Raw genomic sequence first — 20,407 nt, 5'->3', positions numbered from 1 at the left:
ATTTTTTAAAAGTAAATATAGAAATTTCAGCAGACTACACTTTGTTTTTTTTTTAATTATTTAATCTTTAGAAAACAAGTTTAACAGATTTGATAACTAGGAAGTTTTACGTATTTATACCATGATTGATTCTATATAGAATTTTAATTCAAAATATAATTATTTCTATTAATTTCATTGCAAGCAACAATGAAGTAAATTAGAGGAGGAGGAGAAATTACCGGCAAGTGATAAATTACGGCGACCACTTGATGTGGGGAATGTGAGATATCTTATGCCAGTCTTCTCCTTCCCCCTCTCCATAACGGTTTTCCAAAATGGGACATTTTATAATACTCAATTCCTGCAGCACCGTCGTTCGAAGGAGGTAATCCGGCAGCACCTTTAATTTGGGGCAATACCCAATTCGCAAAGAAGAAAGACGCGGTATGTCTATTGTCCTGCGATCTTCTAGAATGGGCAGTTCTTCCAAATTTTCACAAAAATAAATACTCAGTTCCTGCAGTGCCGTCGTTTGAAGAAGGCAATCCGGCAGCGCCTTTAATTTGTTGCAAGAACCAACTTTTAAGGAAGAAAGACGGGGCATGATGGAGATGTTTTCCTTCCTCGTAATCCTGTAATTCCACTCTTCCAATTCATCCAATTCCCAAATTTCGAGTGATTTCAATTTCGGGAAGGCAGTAACTGATGATGATGATGAAGATGAAGATGGGTCATCCTCACTAGTTTCTTCTATTCCCAAGAACTCATTACCCACTCTTTTTACACTTTTTAATTTCCGTAGTTTGAGTTTTTCCAGAGGCAATTTTCCCAAAGGAGGCAAATGCTCACAGTTAACGCACGCGGAAAGTGTTAAATTCCTTAGATTGGTTAGCAAAGTCAACCATTTGGGAAAAATGTTGCCTCGGTAGGATATAATCCATAATTCCTCTACATTCAAAGGCAGTTGTAAAGCTTCAAGAAGTTGTTCATCTTTCTCATTCTTCCTCCTCCCTTCTTCGCCTTCCCCATCTACGACTCTACCAAACTCAAGATGCAAACGAAGGAGGTTTTTCTTATTGTGAAGTTGTGACCTCTCAGCCTCATCTAAATGTGACACATTACCCAGCCCTTCTATTCCACATTCTCGAAGGAGTTGAAGATTTTTCAGAGATTCAAGCCTACACGTATTGCTACCATCAACACCTCCACCCACCACAAACTTGTCTAATGTTCGAAGACTGGTTAATTTGGAAATCCCTACTGGCATGTACTTCAACGAAAGAGTAACACCATTTAATAAACTCCTCATGTTCTTTAACTTCCCAATCCCCGCAGGCAATTCTCTTAGATTTCGGCACCGCCTAATATCTAGCTTTTGTAAATTATATAATTCACACAAAGTCTCAGGTAGTCTCACTATACATAGTCCAGACAAATTAAGATATTTTAAATGTATCAATTTTCCGACATTTTCTGGAATTTCTCTAATCTTATATGGGTCAAGATGAAAAGAAGGAAAATTTAGGGACGATTGGCTTATAACTAATGCCCTTAAACACGCCAATTTACTAAATAATTCTGAAAGGATGCTGTTATTAAGAGACGGATTGAAAAGACTTTCATCATTCTGAAAGGGTACGCAATCTATTAAGTCCATGAATGGACATAGGAAATGAAGCACGTCCTTTAAACTTTAACCCTAAGTGACAGACTTTCCCACCAAAAGAGTTTATGACTGATTCTTTGGTACCATTAATTTCTAGCCACAAACATTCTTTGCTACCTACAAATTGAGCAAAATCATGTACTATGTCATGCATCTTGCAACTCATAATATCATCATCATCATTTTTCTTAAATTCTTGAAAGAAAGAGCGTGCTGCTAAAATGTTGAAATACTCTTCCCCAATCATCCCCATCTCTTCGTCTTCTTCTGCATTAAGGTAACCTTGAGCCATCCATAGTGAAATTAGTTCCTCTTTATTCATATTGTAGTCTTTTGGAAAGACAGCACAATATGAGAAACACCATTTTACCATAGAATTGGAGGGCAAATCGTTATAACTCAACAACAAAGGAGCCAAAATACCTTGCCCAATCTCTTCTACTTTCCACATTTCACTCTCTAAAATTCTTTGCCACTCTTTTACTGTACGTTTAGAGCGCAAGAGATTCCCTATTACCTTTGTAGCAAGAGGCAAGCCTTTGCACTTGTGTGCAATTTTTCGCCCCATTGGTTCTAATTTTTCACGATCCTCAAAGGACCTACGTAGAAATGCTATCTGCTTAAACAGTAACCAACATTCCCCTTCACCCAACTTCTTGACAGGGATAATATCTATTGATCCCAACTGTAGTGCAACTGACCTATCACGTGTGGTAATTAGAATTTTACTTTCATGGTGGCCATTCTTTAGACAAGAAAAGAATGGGTCCCATTTTTTGTAATCTCCATCCCACACATCATCTAAAACAAGAAAAAATTTCTTCCTCCTAATATATTCCTGAATCTGTTTCATAAGAGATTCGAATTCGCTTAAACCAGAAGTTGACACGCCTAGACCTTCAATGATTGCTTTGGCGACCCTAATCTCCTCAAAAGTGTCTAATACACACACCCATATAACTTTTTCAAAATTGCTTTTCACCTCATCATTATTATATGCCAGTTGTGCAAGAGTGGTTTTACCTATACCCCCTAACCCAACTAGTGAGATGACATGAAGGCCTTGTTGTTGTTCACTACTTTCACACAACAACTTGCTTAAGAGCTCATTTTTCTCATCAACTCTACCGCAAACCTCTCCCACATCAATCAAGGAGATGGTTCGCTCTCGCTCTGGATTCTTAACATTGTTACTCACATTCTCAACAAAATTAAACCTATCTTTTCGTGTGTCAATTTCATCTAGCCTTTTACTGATTTCTGTAATCTTGACAGCAATATCATGACGAAGACTGAGTTGTTTGAAACCACCAAAGCAGTTTGACGTAGCAGGAAAGAAGGAACATACCTTTGTCAAAAGAGTAACAAAAGCATTGTCGTTATCATCATCGCCACCCTCATCAAGCTGCAATTTCCGTGTTTCAGTGATCCACTCATCCAACACATCTTCCATGTCGTAGAATGCGTCTCTGAGCTCATCCAGCCAATCAGTAACAGCTTTGTCGAGCTTCATTTGCCTCTGCTCTGCATCTTCCAGCACAGCTTGAATGGCTCGAAGATTTTTGGTAAGCTTTTCCACTTCTTGTTCGACACCCGTCACAAGCCTCCACTTTTCTTTCACCTGATCTTGAGCAATGGATTTCAGCTGGTCCAGGAGAGAGGAAACGATCGCAAGAGCCATTTTGATATTAGATCAATTGGTAAATGCTGCAATTGCTTTTCTTGCTGCTAAAATGCTCAGAGGAAAGTAGGTTTTATGTATTCTGAGAGAATGTTGATTCAAGCATGTTTGCATTCTTCTTATACCATAGGAGTTATTTAAGTTTTACCCTCAAGTCAATGTCAATGTGAACGTTCTTTTGTGCTGCAAATTGAAGGAGTCCCCACAGGAGTCACCGTCTGGGGCTAGCTTTCTGCAGAGTACACAGCATCAGCACTTGTAAAATTTCTTACATTAGTAACAAAATATTTGTAAACTGCAACAAAAAGCTTAGTGCAATCTATCTATGAATCTTGTGAATTCACATATAATACAGTCGATTTAAAGTAGTCATAAGTTTTTTCATTATAAATATTAGTATATTTTTAATGGTGTAATATATATCGATGAAATTAGACAGAGTAATTTCGCCTCATTGTATAAATTCATTACGAATATCATCACAAATTTGTATTTGGTCGGGACCATGCGAGTGAAATTTTTTATAAAATCATCTCCTGACAACTTATTTATTATATTTTTCAATTTAGCTTTAACGTATGGATCCATTTCTTATCTATATGGCCTTTTATTATCAGGTAGGCCAAGGCCATTTGGTCATTTGAAAACGTAGTGATTCCGTTTTAGTTTATTATGTCACGACAAAAAGTAGTTAAATATAACTTTCTTAAATTAATTTTTAGTTGAAAAGAGAAAAATAAGACAAAAGTTCAAAAAATCATGCAGCCGACCCTTTTTTCTATCTGATTGCGCGATAGGAGTATATTACCTAAATTATTTTTCAGGTCATTTTAGACATCAGTGGCTCGGTAATTAATTTTTTTCTTTTATTTAATTAAGAAAAGGAAGAAAAGATAGCACATGTTATGATTATTATGAACTTTCAAATTTATTTAAATTGTTTCAGGCCATGTTCGATACTAGGATTAAGTACGGAATTGGACTAATTTTGTGATTATATATTTATCTCATATTTGGTAAGCTTAATTGAATTGGACTGAGGGACTAAATTTAATTTTAACCCTAAAATTATGGGATTGATAATCCTAATTTACACATGGCTTTAGTTGGGATAAGATTAAAGAAAAAATTTATAGACTTTAATTCATATCATTATTGTTTATTTATACTTAATAATAATTAATTAATTCTTTTAATTTATGATTTACTTAAAATATTTTTTTATTTATCATCTCTCATCTGATTAAATTAGAACTTTACTTCTACTAACTCTTGAGATTAATTTTTCATTACTTGCATATTTGATAATTTGTCAATAAAATTAACCATTTAACGATTTATTGCATTATTGATTGTATTAAATTTAATAAGAACTAATATAATATTAAAAATAATCACGAAAATTAATAATACCATCAATTAAGTGATTTTATATTTTTTTAAATATTTGATAAGAATTTGATAAAATTAGTAATAAATCCATTACAAATTTCATCAGAAATGAAATTTATTTTTTATATTTTTCAATTTAACCTTAACGTATGGACCATTTTTTCTCTATATTGATTATGGCCGACAACTTTTGTTATCAGGTCGGCAAAAGCCACTGTCTCATTAATTCATTTGGTCATTTTGAAAAAACTGTGGCTCTGTTTTAGTCCAGTGTCAATATTTAACTTTATTATGTCATGACAAATTTCAAAATCTAATTTAGAGTGCGACTCAAATAATTGTAATTAGTAATCTATTATATATGTAGTCGGATACTTTGTTGAGAAGGAAAAAAAAAATAAAATCAGTCCCATTATGATTTTAATAAATATCATACTATGGTCTACGGACTTACCTCATATTACAAAGAAAATATGCAAAAGATAACTATGGACTAAAGCTTTTCCACAATGATTTATAAAATTGCTTTTGGAGAACGGTTATGAAATTATATCAAATTACTAAGAATTTAGTTAACCTCTCAAGAAGTTTATTTGCTTGACTTCTCGAGTTTAAAATTCGAATGTCAAAAAAGATAAAGGTTAAAAAATATTTTAAATATTATCCACCCTTGTACTATTTTAATATACAAAAAGAAGAACTACTTATTTTTAACAATAGCAACCGCGGGCATAATATATCTGATGGATTTTTCTAAGGAACAAAGCTTATTATATCTCCTATCAAAAGTGTCATTTTTTGTTAGGAAAAGGACACCTATATTCCTAAATTTTGGAGAAATGGTCACCAATACTCCTAATTTTTCAAAAAGAGACACTAAGACTCTTTTTTTACTACAATACCCTTTACCTTTATTCCCAAAAATAACTTTAATTTTTTTATAATAAATAGAAATATAATATTAAAATAAATGTATTAAAATTTAAATTATTATGAAAATAATAATTTTAACATTATTAGTATGTGAGACTTTTTTAATTGTAAAATGTACTTAATACAAATATTTATATAAAATCTCTACAATAAATACAAATATATTATTAAAATAAATATAATAATTTACATATTTTAATATTATTAATCTACTACATAGATTATATTAGTTATATAATATTTCTGTTTATTAAAAATTTGCAAGTTAAATTTTTCGAGATATTAAAGATAAAGGGTATTATGGTCAAAAGGAAGTCTTGATGTCCTTTTTAGAAGGGTGTTGGTGACTATTTCTCAAAATCTTGGAGATATAAATATCCTTTTTCCCTTTTTTATTTTAAACAATTGGCAACTAAAGATTAAACTGTCATATATTCACAAGATATTCACCACAAAAGTTGTAGGAAATTTCTTCTTACCTAAGCGGAGAATACAAAAGAAAAACATAGTTGGCAATTTCACTAGCAAAACTAATATTTTGCTCCATATCCAGGGGCAAAGCTCAGGGTAAATCTTCATGAGGCCCAAGTTTAAATTTCAAGTGTTAGCTGGGTATTAATTTTAGACAGTTTTTTTTCTATTTATAGCTAGCATGTACGGGATTCCAAAATTTGAGGATTTTGTGACTGATAATTGAAACTACTGTTGCAAGTGAAAACAAAATGAACAAAATAAAAATCAAGAGGTAGGCCCAAACTTACAAACTTTTAAAAAAGGCTATAAAAAATAATTAACAAATAAAAATCAAACAATCATGTTACTTTGACTTTATTTCACAAAATATACAATTAAAGTTTCATTATATATCTAAAGTTTTTATATAAACTATTCGAGGGTCAAATTAGTCTTTTTATACCTAATTTTAATATTTCATGTAAAAACCTCAAAAAATTTTCAAAGCCTATAGGGTGATGGTCCCCTCTAGGAGTGTACAAATTTGGGTTTGGATCAACTTAATTGGGTTTTAAGTTGATTGGCTTGGAATATTCGGATTGAATTAGATTAAATCAAAACTTTGGGGTTGAGTTTAGATCGGATCAGGTTATAATTATATGAGGCCGAGGCTGGGTTTGAGTTAAAATTGAATTTAGGTCAATTATGATGGATTCAGATAATGTTCGGAACAAGGGTAATTTTGGGCCTTTTTTTGTTTTGATTCTTTTTCAAAATTATCTCATTTTAGTTCATTTTTCTAATTTTAAACAAAAAAAAAATGAAACCTACTACTATGAAATCAAATGAACAAAAATTAAAATAAACTACTACTATTAGATCGGATTGGATCTCCATCTCTTTGCCTTCTCCTATATTAAGGTAACCTTAAATCATCTATAGGGTAATTAGTTCCTCTTTATACATGTTGTAGTCTTTTGAAAAGACAACACAATATGTGAAGAATCGTTTTACCATGGACGGCAAAGCAATATAACTCAACAATAAAGGAGTCAAAAGACCTTTCCTAATCTCTTCTACCTTCCACATATCACTATCTAAAATTCTTTTTTGTTCTTTTACTACTCTTTTAGAGCATAAGAGATTCCCTATTTTGCACTTTCATGTAATTCTTAGATCGATTGGTTCTAAATTTCATGATCCTCAAAGGACCAAACGCTACCTGCTTTTTGTTGTGTAAATTTTATTGTACTCGCAAATGCACGAATCTATCATAAAATAGATTTTGTGGTGACAAATTGATAACTCTAGGAAATGAGAGTTATTACATAAATTCTAGACTTAAATCAAGATCACTTAGAGAACAAATAAGGTGTTTTTATTACATTTTGGTTATATTTTGCATAAACATTCATTTTAGTTGAGTCTTAATAAGTTTTGTTTGAATCAAAGCAATTTGTGCTAAAAACAGGTGCATAATTGTAGGTTTTTAAAAAGTCTTAATTCATGAGGGGATAGTGAGACATTAGATGAGCAAGAGGAGGAAAGAAGATGGCCGCAAAAGAAGTAAAGTACAATCGAGAATAGTGCAGTGTTGTAGCAGATGTTAGAGCAATCAGTGCTGTAGCAATCTGGGAGCAATGCGGGAGAAAACTCAGGCGCGGGTCAGCTGCAGAATCGTGATTTGCATGTTTCCTAATTTAACTCATGCATGCCCATAGACTTTTGTTTACCCTAGTTTGCAGTATAAAAGGGAGGCGTACACCACGTCGAAAGGCGGCAAGGGAATTATCATTAGAATCATTAGAAAGGAAAGGAGAAGAAGATCAGAATTGAAGAGTGTTGTTTCGGCAACATTGAGGAATCTTTCAGAATTATTTGGATTTGTATCCTGTGAACAACATATTTATGTTTGTTTTTCTTATTCAGAATAATGAACTAGATTTGCTTGTAGTTGAGTGACAAACAATCTAATGGGTTCTTGACTGTTCTTATGTTTTGTTATGTCATTGCTGTAACATTATACTCTAGCAGTTATTATTAATATAATTGTTATTTTGGTTGACCACCTATTTAATAGTTCCAATTAAGATAGAGCAGTAAAAAGGCATGTCTTAGCGGACATTATTAGAGTATTACTTGATCTTAATTTAAGTTTCCTGGATTAAGTTATCTTGAATTCTATAAGGGCTATATTTGAAGTTAAGATTTATGACACACTAGATATAGGTGCTCACCTTATAGGGTGGAGAGACTAAAGGATCATAATGCCATACCATAAGTAGATTAGCAACTGGTCATTGTTAATAGATTTAAGGGTATGAGAGTTCCAATATGCGATAGCTGAGGATGCAGATTAATTCTGCCCAATGCTGCAGCACTTGCCGTAATAACTGGTGTTAACATGATGAAAAGTAGTCAGCCCATAAGGAAAGTTTGATCATTCAACTACCATAGTCTCAATTGAATCTTAGACACATTTAATTTGGTTTAATTCATTACAGTATTGTTTTACTTTATTCTCTCAGAATCATCAATTACAATAGAACCGACTCTACATTTGTTAACTTCAGATTGAATTTAGTTGCACTATTGTGATTGCTATAGCATTTCAAGTGACATCAATCCCTGTGGAGACGATCTTGAATATTCATCACTTGATTACTTGTTGTGTTCATTTGCACATTGACATCAATAGCATTTGATTATAAAATTAACCAACAAGTTTTTGGCGCCGTTGCCGGGGATTGATTGTTTATTTTTAAAGTGTGAAGTAAATCTTGATAGTGCCAAACTTGATTTAATTCATTCTATTGGTTCGCAGATCAATACGTGCATGCGTAAAGACAAATCTGTTGTATTCCAATTCGATCTTGAGATTGAAAGGACTGTCAGGAGACTGCGAAGAATACAAAGGAATTCAAAAGCCGTTTTAGGCATGAATAATTTGCAGGATGTGGAAAATTTGAACCCTCACGGGCCCTTACAACCAGTCAACATTCAAGAAGAGTAGAATGAACATGCTAACGAAAGACAACCAGACAATAACAATATTATTTATGTGGCTGATGATAGAGACAGAGCTATTAGAGATTATGCCGTGTTAACTCCTCAAGTTGTACACCCTGGGATAATCAGACCTGAGGTAGAAGCTGCAAATTTTGAGTTGAGGCTAGTGATGTTTCAAATGTTGCAAACAGTTGGTTAATTCAATGGATTGCTAAATAAAGATCCTCATCTCCATCTTAAATTGTTCTTGGAAGTGAGTGATGCTTTTAAGATTACTAGAGCAACACAAGATATCTTAAGGGTAAGGCTTTTTCCTTATTCCTTAAGAGATCGAGAAAGAGCATGGTTAAATTCGTTACCACCTGATTCCATCACTACGTGGAATGAGTTGGCTGATAAATTCCTAATGAAATATTTTCCACCGATAAAAAATGCAAAGTTGCGGAATGAGATTACTTCTTTCCATCAACTTGAAGATGAGAGTTTGTATGAAGCTTGGGAAAGATTCAAAGAACTGCTCAGAAGGTGTCCTCATCATGGCATTCCTTGTTGCATTCAATTGGAAACTTTCTACAATGGGTTAAATCCTAGTACTAGATTAATGGTGAATGCTTCAGCAAATGGAGCCCTGTTATCCAAATCTTATATCGAAGCTTATGAAATTTTAGAGAGAATTGCCAATAATAATTATCAGTGGCTATCAACCAGGCAACCAGCAGCAAGAGGATCAGCAGGGTTACATAACATAGATGCAATTACAGCCTTATCAGGGTAAGTAACTTCATTGACTAACATGGTAAAGGCCATGACATCTGCTCCAGCATTAGTGAAGCAAGTTGCTGAACTTTCTTGTCTATACTGTAGTGAAGAACATGACTTTGATATAGGTGCTCACCTTATAGGGTGGAGAGACTAAAGGATCATAATGCCATACCATAAGTAGATTAGCAACTGGTCATTGTTAATAGATTTAAGGGTATGAGAGTTCCAATATGCGATAGCTGAGGATGCAGATTAATTTTGCCCAGTGCTGCAGCACTTGCCGTAACAACTGGTGTTAACATGATGAAAAGCAGTCAGCCCATAAGGAAAGTTTGATCATTCAACTACCATAGTCTCAATTGAATCTTAGACACATTTAATTTGGTTTAATTCATTATAGTATTATTTTACTTTATTCTCTCATAATCGTTAATTACAATACAACCCACTCTACATTTGTTAACTTCGAATTGAATTTAGTTGCACTATTGTGATTGCTATAGCATTTCAAGTGACATCAATTCCTATAGAGACGATCTTGAATATCATCACTTTATTACTTGTTGTGTTCAATTACACATTGACATCAATAGCATTTGATTATAAAATTAACCAACACAAGTATTGATCCCATGAGAATGTAGATTTAATTATTCGTAAGGTTAATTTTCTAGGTGTAAATGTGAGTTGGTTGGAAGTGAATTTTTTTTTAATCTCAAGATTTAAAATGAAAAGGCAGAAATGAATTAAAGATGAAAACAATGTAAATGAAATGCTTAAATCTCTGGATTCACACTCAACATCCACTATATGCTTAATATTTCCTTTTTAGTTCCAATTAATGCATGAGGGAGAGTATTTCCACTCCTCATAATCCTCACTCTAATAAATATGGTATCAAGTGTTCAGCGTGCCAGACGATAATAATTCTTCTGTCAATAACGTGGCAATACCATCCACTAAATAGCGTAGATGCACTCTCTGTCAACACTAAGTCAAAACAACCCACAAAATACTAGAGGGAAATTTTCTCTCTAATTAATATGGTGCTAAGTGCTCATTGTGCCATACAGTAACAATCTTTCACTAGGGATTCGATATACCGTGCAAAATCTAGAATGGATACACTATTGTCAACAATGAGTCAAAACAATCACATAAATTAGAGAGGAAAAGAAAATAAACTCACCTATTTCAGCCCATGGATCATGTTGAGATTTCACCTTCAACCTAAGCTTGAAACTAAACTAGCCACTCATATTTGAACTACGGGTAAAATGATAATTTTACTAAAATATGTAGAAAACACAAGATGGAGAGAGAATCATCGGTCATCACCACATCAGCATTTCTGTCCAATAAGATGTTGCCACATCATCGATCAACCCCACATCATCAATCAATGCCACATCATTGGTCCAATAGGATATTGCTTCATTATCGGTCAATGTCATGTCATCGTACCATATATGTGAACAATGTCATACTTGTGAATAGCGCCATATATGTGAAAATTATTGTATCCATGATCAGTACCGTATATATGAACAATACCAAATATATTTTATGCGCCTCCTAAGTTTTTATGTTCCTCTCATCAATCAAAGAGGTGTTTGGTAGTCGCTGTGGTTTCTTAACATTGTCACTCACATTCTCAACAAATTTGAAACAATCTTTTTGTTCGGCAATATCATCTAGCTTTTCACTGATTTCTCTAATCTTGACAGCAATAGCATGATGAAGACTGAGTTGTTTGAAACCACCAAAGCAGTTTGAGCAGCAAGAAAGAAAGAACATACCTTCGTCAAAAAAGTCAACAAAATAGACTTCTTGTGTGGTTAACTAAATTCTTAGTAATTTGATATAATTTCATAACCGTTCTCCAAAAGCAATATTATAAATCATTGTAGAAAAGCTTTATTCCTTAAGGTACGTTTGGGATTGAGTTGTTGTAGCTTAAAAGTTATAGCTGCTGTAAAAAAAACTGTAACTATAAAATAAAAGTTAATAATATGTAGTAAATATAAATTTTAAGTAATAATTTTGATAAAATTATTAAAGATATAATAGATTCACCATTATACAAGTGAAAAATCATATCAATAAAACTTTTAAGTTACAGCAGCTAGTGTATACTAAATACTTCATTGTTGTAGTTTTTAACCTACAACTGTCCAAACTCAATCCCAAATGCACTCTTAGTTATCTTTCGCATATTCTCTTTGTAGTATGATATTTATTAAAATCATTATGGGACTGATTTTATTCTTTTTTTTTCTCCTTAACAAAATATCCGGCAGATATAATAAATTACTAATTACAATTATTTAAGTCGCAGTCTAAATTAGATTTTGAAGTTTGTCATGACATAATAAATTTATATATTGACACTGGACTAAAACAGAGCCACAACGTTTTCAAATGACCAAATGAATTAATGAGACAATGACTTTTCTTTTTGCCTACCTGATAACCAAAGTTGTCAGCCCCATAATCAATATAGACAAAAAATGGTCCATACGTTAAGGTTAAATTGGAAAATTATCCAACTTATGTATTATATAGAGAGAGAAATGTCGGGTTAGCCGATATCGGTATTGGAAGAGGCTGATAATGACTTCATAAATATGAGGGAAAATATCTCTCCTTGAGCAATCTTTTGAAGTCGGAGAGAGGCTAAGACCATCTAACATTGGCATCAAAGCTCAGGTTCACCAACATCTCAACTAACTAATAGGGAGAATGGATGTTTATGCTTCTAACCCAAGACCTGATGAGTGAGGGGAGATTGTTGGGATTATCCCACATCGGTTGTGGGAGGAGCTCGTGGTGATTTTATAAGTGTGAGAAAAAAATCTCACTTATTGAACTAGCTTTTGACTTTTGAGGTTGAGATAAGCTCAAGACCACCTCATACGAAAATTGTATAGTATTGGAATAAAAATTCCACTACCAATAGTGGGCCTATTATTGACCATTAAGTTTAAATACTAAAATATTCACCCCAAATATTGAGGTTCATCATTAAAATTAAAAAAAAAATTCACACTTTTGGTAGCAACTCAAATAGTCTAGGAATGGAAATTTTTTTGAATGAAATACTTAAAAGATAAATATTCACTGATCACTTGATGTTTTAGACTTTATCAAAAATACAAAAAACACATTTTTTTTTCTTTACAACAATTCTACTTGATGTTTAAAAAGGGTAAAAGCTCATTTAGTCCATGTATTTTAAGATTAATATCCATTTAGTCCTTGTATTTTTTAAAATATCTCAAAATAGCCTTGTCGTTAAAGTATTGATACCCCTATCGTTACTTTTTTTTAGCTTACTTTTACAATATTACCCTTTTATAATAATTTTTTGGATATTAATAAAAAGAAAATAATTAAATTACTAATTTGACCCTAAAAAAATTTATATTAATTTTTTTGCAAGCACCATTTGCACACTTGGTAGTTTGCATGCAATTTTGACAATTTATGACAATTAAAAATTAATATATTTTTTTAATTTTTTAGGGTTAAATTGGTAATTTAATTATTTTCTTTTTATTAATGTCGAAAAAAATTATTACAAAAGGGTAATATTGTAAAAGTAAGGCAAAATAAATAAAAAGTAACGGTAGAGGTATCAATACTTTAATGGTATGGATGTTTCGAGACATTTTTAAAAATACAGGAACTAAATGAACACTAATCTCAAAATACAGAGACTAAATAGGCTTTTATCTATTTAAAAAATGTATCATTTCTACACTATTGTCATCATGCCGTTAGAATTTTATTGATGTAAGAATGATAAAATTATCATTGGGCTCTTAACGAACAAAAACGACGTCGTGTTTAAAGAAGAATTATATAATCCCATCTGCTTGAAACTTTCAACAGTAACAAACAAACAACTGAGACAAGACATAACGAGTGAATGGTGAATGATTACCAGGGGCCAAAGAAGGCGAACCGCCACATTTGTTTTCGCTGTGGTCCTATAATTTATTGAAAAATCAAACGAATCATAAATTTCCTCTTCTGCAACCATTACCAACTGTTGATGCTGAAATCTGCTCGCCCTTTGACCGACCAGATTCTTTCACCAACGTGTATGTTATCAACTGTTGCTCGAACCACTGGGGTTGGAATCACCCTCCTTTCTTTTGCTAAACCTGCGTTCACCAAAAATGGATCAGAGACGCCGGTGGTTTTGCCAGCGTAAACCCTCCGATGCCTAAGTTAGCACAAGGCGTTTATGGGAAAACAGCTCAATTTGGATTAAAAAATGGTTTCTAATTTATTCAAAGTTTGTAAGAAAATGGTCTGGTTGCAATTTGGCAGCGTTTCCCCTCTCTCAGTTTTTTCATCCCTTTCTTCATCGATTTCTTCTTCTTTTATAGCCGCTATTCCACGTGTCCGTTTTCCCCTCATCTCTCCTTTTTCGGGTGGTGGCAGCCCCTCATGGGACTTTAACTGCTACATTATGGGCAAACGTGGGATCTCGCGTCTCCCGCAACGGTTCTGGGAAAAGCGCAACTACCGTGATTCTGTGAGATCATGTTCCTGCTTTTTGGGGGATGTGTATTGGCTCGGTATATACCTCTGGTCGGTATATTCCCCTGGTTGGTACTCGTGTTGGTCATCGTGTTCTGCTCGTACCACTTGGCTGAGGTGATCCATGTCGGGGTGGAAATAATAGCATGGCCGACCTGGTGCTTTTATTTACTTAACACCAGTCCCCCAGTTTCTAGTCTCGCGAGTGGAATGAGTTAAGAGTAGAAACTGATAGTCAAATCTTACCGACCCGGGGAGCTTCTCATCTGGTCTTCTGTTTATCGGGACGGACCTCAGATACCAATTTTCTTTTGGGGAGAATCCGACCTGAGCATAGGCCTAAATGAGCATATACATTGCATATCTGGGCTTGCATCTGGCCTGGTCTCTGGTAACGGTTAGTGACGTGGCATCTCCAGACTCTTCGTATTTGAAATTTGAAATGATGGGTTATCTGTCCTCGATATTCGGTGAATGAGCTGTCATCCCCATCACTTAAACGCTTTCATTTCCCCCTTTTCGTTTCAAATCCCTAGACTGAAATCATCATCGTTTTGCTATTCGTCTCTCCGTCGCCAACTAACCCCCTCTATGAACTTTGCTCACACTTCCCGCATCTGGAGTATCCATTTGCTGGGTTTTTCTTTTGTCACGGCCGCGCTATTAGTGCCCGTTCAATCCAGGTATTGCTTTTACTTTCTTCTCTGGTTGCTGTTGATTGGGTTCTGTGTCACCCCTTTTATATCCGTATACTTGAGTTTGCTTTGTTTTCTTTTGGGATTCCAATATGTCGAATCGGAAAAGGAAGTTGATTGTCGAAGAGAGTGACGAGGAAACAGGGGACTCAGACCTTAATTTGTCAATACCCACTGATTTTTTACGTCCCTTTAGTAGTGTAGACCCCTCCCATGGTAGGGATACCCTTGAGTACCCACGCCCCTTGGCTGTTTCTCCCTCCCTCGAAGTAGAGCTCGTAGGGAATAGAGGTGGACCTGCGTCGGGCTCTGGTGAGAATCACAGCTTTGATGGGGTTGGGGTCCCTGAAGGAGCTGGTGATGGTGAGGGGAGCAGTTCCGGACCGAGCGTACCCCCTCAGAGAAGGAACCTCGGTCATAGGGTAGAGGCGGACTCTTATCCTATTGACTACATAGCTTGTTCCACTACCCAAACTGATCTGTTCAAGCTTAGGAACCTTTACAATATTCCTGAGGAGGTTCTCCTAGTAGTTCCTGGGAAAGATGATGTTCCTAGTCGGCCTCCGCGGGGGTACGTGACGATGCACCTGGAGAGTTTCAAATTAGGAGCTCGGCTGCCCCTTCAACGTTATTTTGCTAAAATCCTGGGTGGCATGCACCTAGCCCCAGGTCAGCTACATCCCAACGGGTGGAGGGTTCTCTCAGCAATGTTTGTGCTGTGGGAGAGGTGTGGATCAGAGGAGTCCTCCCTTGTTGAAGTGAAGCATCTCTATCAGCTGAGGAGTAGCCTGAAGGAAGCAAGCTGGTACTATTTCATGTCGAGCTCTGCGAAGAGGAAACCAATCACCGGCTTCCCCTCCTCGTACAAAAATTAGAAGAACCAATTCTTCTTTGCTGGGGGAAGTTGGTGTCCAGCAGCTCATTCGTTGGGTGGTGATATTTACCTCCCAACACATTTTGTCACCCCAGGTCGTCCATTTTTGCCTATATCTTTTCTCGACTTGTCACTTATTGGTTTTTTAACCTTGTTTGTTCTTTCAGAATTGTGGGGTTTGATTAAGGAACTTGAGGACCGACCTTTGCTTCAGGTGGAAACTACTCTGGTGAACGCGTCAACCTGCCAAGACCTGCTGTCACCAACAAACTTGGTCGGTTCGGGCTTAGTGGACATTGCTGCCGGGATGGATAACAAGATCCTCAGTGCAATGAGCAGAAAGCGCGGTCGGGCTCTGAGCAGCTCCAGCAACCCTTCTCCTCCTCCGAAGAAAGTCAGTGATGGCCCTTCAAAGGCTTCTGTTCCTACCCTGCCCCCTCCACCACCTCGTAAGAGTGTCGGGGATAAAACTACTGACAAGAGTTCAGAGGTTAGCACCCGCTCTGGGGACCGATCCTCCCCTCTTCCGACTCGTGATCAGGGTGACTACCTGACCCCGTATCAGAGGGACTATGGGAAGTCGGTGGGGCCCAAGATGGTCCAGGACATTGAGAGCATGAATCTCAATTAATTGGCTGGTTCTGTCCAGAGGGTCTCCTTCAAGTTGGCTACCATAATATCTTGTTACAAGAACAGGATCACGCGCCATGAGAGGAAGCTTCAAGCTGAGAACCAGGACTTGAAAAAGAGGGTTGAGTCTGCTGATCGCTCGAAGGAGAAGCTGGCCGAGCTGAACAGGCAGATTGCGGAGCTAGAGGAGAAAGTTGCGGTTGCTGAGTCCACTTCCTCCAAACTTGAGGGTGAGTTGGGTGACTTGAAATCTGATCTTCAGGCTACTCAAAGTGAAAAGGATACTCTGAGGACCGCCCTTGAGGGGGAAATCAAATCCTTGGGTGAGCAGCTGGCTGAGGAGAAAGGCAAATCCGCTGATGTAGACGATCGGCTAGATGCCGAGTATGATTCTGGGGTTGCTTTCTCCTATAAGTGCATCATGTCTGTGCTTAAGGAAGAATATCCCGAGCTGGACATGAGCAAGTTGGAAGCTGGAGTGCAGCGGTATATGGCAGAGGTTGGCCAGGCAGATAAGGAACAGGGTGAGCAGGATCAGGTGGAGGCTCTTTTGGATAGGATGTAGGAGGGGGAAGCTGGGGGACGTGCTTTCGAAGTGGGTCAAGGGTCCATGCCTCCTCTTTCCGGTATTGCTGATCTCCCACCTCTGTGATTGCTGACCCTTTACCTCCCGAGGTAGTTGATCCTTCAGTTGCTGGAGCCGCTGACTCTCCTAATCTTTAAGTCTATTTTTGTATAAACTCTAGATTCGCATTTATTTTGCAAACAATTGAACATTTATAAATTTTTAGATGCTCTCTATTGGCTTTCTTGTCTGGTTTTTGTTTATAGATTGTTTCTGCAAAATAATCGGACAATTTATCTGATTTTGCCTGCTGGTTCCTTGGTGGACCGAGCAAGAGTGGTGGGCATTTACTTGCCTCAGTAAAATTTTCGTAAAATTGGTTGCTGGTCTTTTGTTGACCGAATAGACGCAGGCACTTGCTTGCCTTAGTGAAATTCTCGCAAAATTAGCTGCTGGTCTTTTGTTGACCGAGCAGAAGCAGGCCCTTACTTGCCTTGGTAAAATTCTCGTAAAATTAGCTGCTGGTCTTTCGTTGACCGAGCAGAAGCAAGCACTTACTTGCCTTAGTAAAATTCTCGTAAAATTAGTTGCTGGTCTTTCATTGACCGAGCAGAAACAGACACTTACTTACCTTAGTAAAATTCTTGCAATATTAGCTGCTAGTCTTTCGTTGACTGAGCAGAAGCAGACACTTACTTGGCTTAGTAAAATTCTCGTAAAATTAGTTGCTGGTCTTTCGTTGACCGAGCAGAAACAGGCACTTACTTGCCTTAGTAAAATTCTTGCAATATTAGCTGCTGGTCTTTCGTTGACCGAGCAGAAGCAGGCACTTACTTACCTTAGTAAAATTCTCATAAAATTATCTGATGGTCTTTCGTTGACCGAGCAGAAACAGGCACTTACTTGCCTTAGTAAAATTCTTATTGGGTTTGCTAGCAGGGGGATTTCATGCTGAATTCATCTTTATTTGAAATTTGAATGTATTACAAGAATACATAATATATACAGGCGCAACAAGCCATCATGCAGTTAACAAAAATAACTTCTTCAAAAATAATTTTGCTTACTGGAAATACTTCTTCAAGTGCTCGGCGTTCCACGACCTCTTCACATCTCGTCCATCTTGGTGCGCTAACTTATAAGCTCCTGGTCCAGTGGCTCGTACCACCCTGTATGGGCCTTTCCATTTCGAGCCAAGAGCGCCATGGTTAGGATCCCTGGTGTTTTGGTTCACCTTCCTAAGTACCCAATCTCCTGCTCGGAACTGCCTCACGCGTATGTTCTTGTTGTAATAACGCATGACCCTTTGTTGACACTGGGCCATTTTCTGCGAGGCCCCATCCCTTTTCTCCTCAAGCAGGTCCAGGCTTAAGCAGATCTGCTCGTTGTTTTGCTCCTCAGTGAAAGGTTCCATTCGATGTGTCCTTACTCCAATTTTTGCTGGGACTACCGCCTCATGACCAAAAGCTAAAGCGAATGGGGTTTCCCCTGTGGCGGTTTTGTGAGTTGTTCGGTAGGCCCATAATACTCCCGGTAGTTTATCAACCCAAGCTCCCTTCTTCTTCCCCAATCTAGTTTTCAAGAGCTTCTTTATCACTTTGTTGGCCGCTTCCACTTGTCCGTTTGCCTGGGGGTGTGCGGGGGTGCAGAACTTCAGGTCCACCCCCAAATTTCGGCAAAATTCCCTAAAGTTACCGTTGTCAAATTGCCTCCCATTTTCTGTAATGATGGCATAGGGGATTCCGTATCTGCAGATGATATTCTTCCAAATAAAATCTGTTGTCTTTCTCTCCATGATTTGGCTGAGGACTCCCACTTCTACCCACTTGGTGAAGTAGTCTATTGCCACAATTGCATGTGTCGCCGCTCCTCGGCCCTTAGGTAACAGACCAATCAAGTCGATTCCCCATTGAGCAAAAGGCCATGGGGATGTCATAGTGGTCAGCTTTTCTGGGGGTTGTGCAGGAACCTCAGAGAAGTTTTGGCAGGTTTTACAGTTCTTTGCCATCCTTTTCGCATCCTGATGCATGGTTGGCCAGAAGTATCCTTGCCGGAGCGCCTTGAAGGCTAAAGTTCTTGCTCCCGAGTGATTGCCGCATATTCCCTCATGGATCTCCCTTAGTACATAATCTGCCTCTTCGTCATCCAAACATCTCAAAAGGGGCAAAGTGAACCCTCGGCGGTACAACACTCCATCTAATAGCGTGTACCTCACTGCTCGGCATTTTAATTTTCTTGCTTGCCTTTTGTCCTCTGGTAAAACTCCATCGCGTACATATGCGCGAATCGGGTCCATCCAGGATTCTCCAGTGCTTACTCTCATCACCTCTACCTCCTCCCCTATGCTTGGCGAGGTCCTTACCTCTAGTGGAACTGACTTAGGTAATTTCGGATCTGCAATTGCGGCCATCCTAGCCAACATATCCGCTCGGTAATTCTCATTCCGGGATATCTGCTTTACCTCTACCTCTTGGAAAAGCCCAACCATCTGCTTCGCCTTCTTCAAATAAAGACTCTCCCCTTGCTTGGAACTGATCATTGAGCTGATTACATACCAATTGGGAATCTACGTGAATTTCTACCCTCTCTGCTCTTAAAGCGTGTGCAAGTCCGAGCCCGGTGATAAAGGCTTCATATTCAGCTTGGTTGTTTGTGAGCTGAAATTTGAACTTCACTGCATACGTTATTTCGGTTCCTTCTGGGCTTCGTATCACAATTTCTGCTCCAGATCCTTGCTCACTACATGATCCGTCAACCATTACCAGCCACACCCCCTCTGGTTTCTCCTACTCTATTGGCTGCTTCTCTTGGACCTCTTCCCCTAGTTCAACACGGTCAGCCATAAAATCAGCCAGTGCTTGGGCCTTGATTGCTCCTCGGGGCCTGTGGCTTAGCTCCACGGACCACTTCACTAACCGCCCTGATGCATCTGGTTTTTGGAGCATTTGCCGAAGAGACTGGTCAGTCATCACAAATATCGGGTGGGCCTGAAAATATGGTCGCAGTTTTCGTGCTGCCGTCACTAGAGCCAGTGCCCATTTCTCCATTAATGGATACCTAGTTTCTGCGTCTACCAGGGCTTTGCTAGTGTAATACATGGGGTGTTGCTTCCCTTCTTCTTCTCGGACTAACACTGAGCTGGTAGCCCACTTTGAGATTGCCAAGTACAAAAACAGCTGGTCACCTTTTCTCGGAGTTGACAGTAACGGGGCAT

At 37.3% G+C, this 20,407-nt stretch overlaps 2 protein-coding genes and 1 non-coding gene across 3 annotated transcripts; 1 reads left to right on the top strand and 2 right to left on the bottom strand.

Moving 5' to 3' along the window:
* Window positions 1–1,604: 1,604 nt before the first annotated feature.
* Window positions 1,605–3,329, bottom strand: LOC112097894 (putative disease resistance protein RGA3). The gene has a single exon (XM_024183486.1). The coding sequence runs from the start codon at window positions 3,327–3,329 to the stop codon at window positions 1,605–1,607; it is 1,725 nt and encodes a 574-aa protein (XP_024039254.1).
* Window positions 3,330–9,552: 6,223 nt separating this feature from the next.
* Window positions 9,553–9,659, bottom strand: LOC112098746. Its single transcript, XR_002905855.1, has one exon. It is a non-coding gene; the product is annotated as a small nucleolar RNA R71 (small nucleolar RNA).
* A 5,557-nt stretch (window positions 9,660–15,216) lies between these two features.
* On the top strand, window positions 15,217–17,193 carry LOC112097893. Its single transcript, XM_024183485.1, has 3 exons — window positions 15,217–15,907; window positions 16,166–16,596; window positions 16,648–17,193. The coding sequence occupies exons 1-3, from the start codon at window positions 15,217–15,219 to the stop codon at window positions 17,191–17,193; spliced, it is 1,668 nt and encodes a 555-aa protein (XP_024039253.1).
* Window positions 17,194–20,407: the final 3,214 nt, after the last annotated feature.

Source organism: Citrus clementina, unplaced genomic scaffold (genome assembly GCF_000493195.1).
Source record: "Citrus clementina cultivar Clemenules unplaced genomic scaffold, Citrus_clementina_v1.0 scaffold_5, whole genome shotgun sequence".
NCBI lineage: Eukaryota > Viridiplantae > Streptophyta > Magnoliopsida > Sapindales > Rutaceae > Citrus > Citrus x clementina.
Note: the sequence above shows the minus strand (reverse complement) of the source record. Positions and strands in the feature narration are given on the sequence as shown.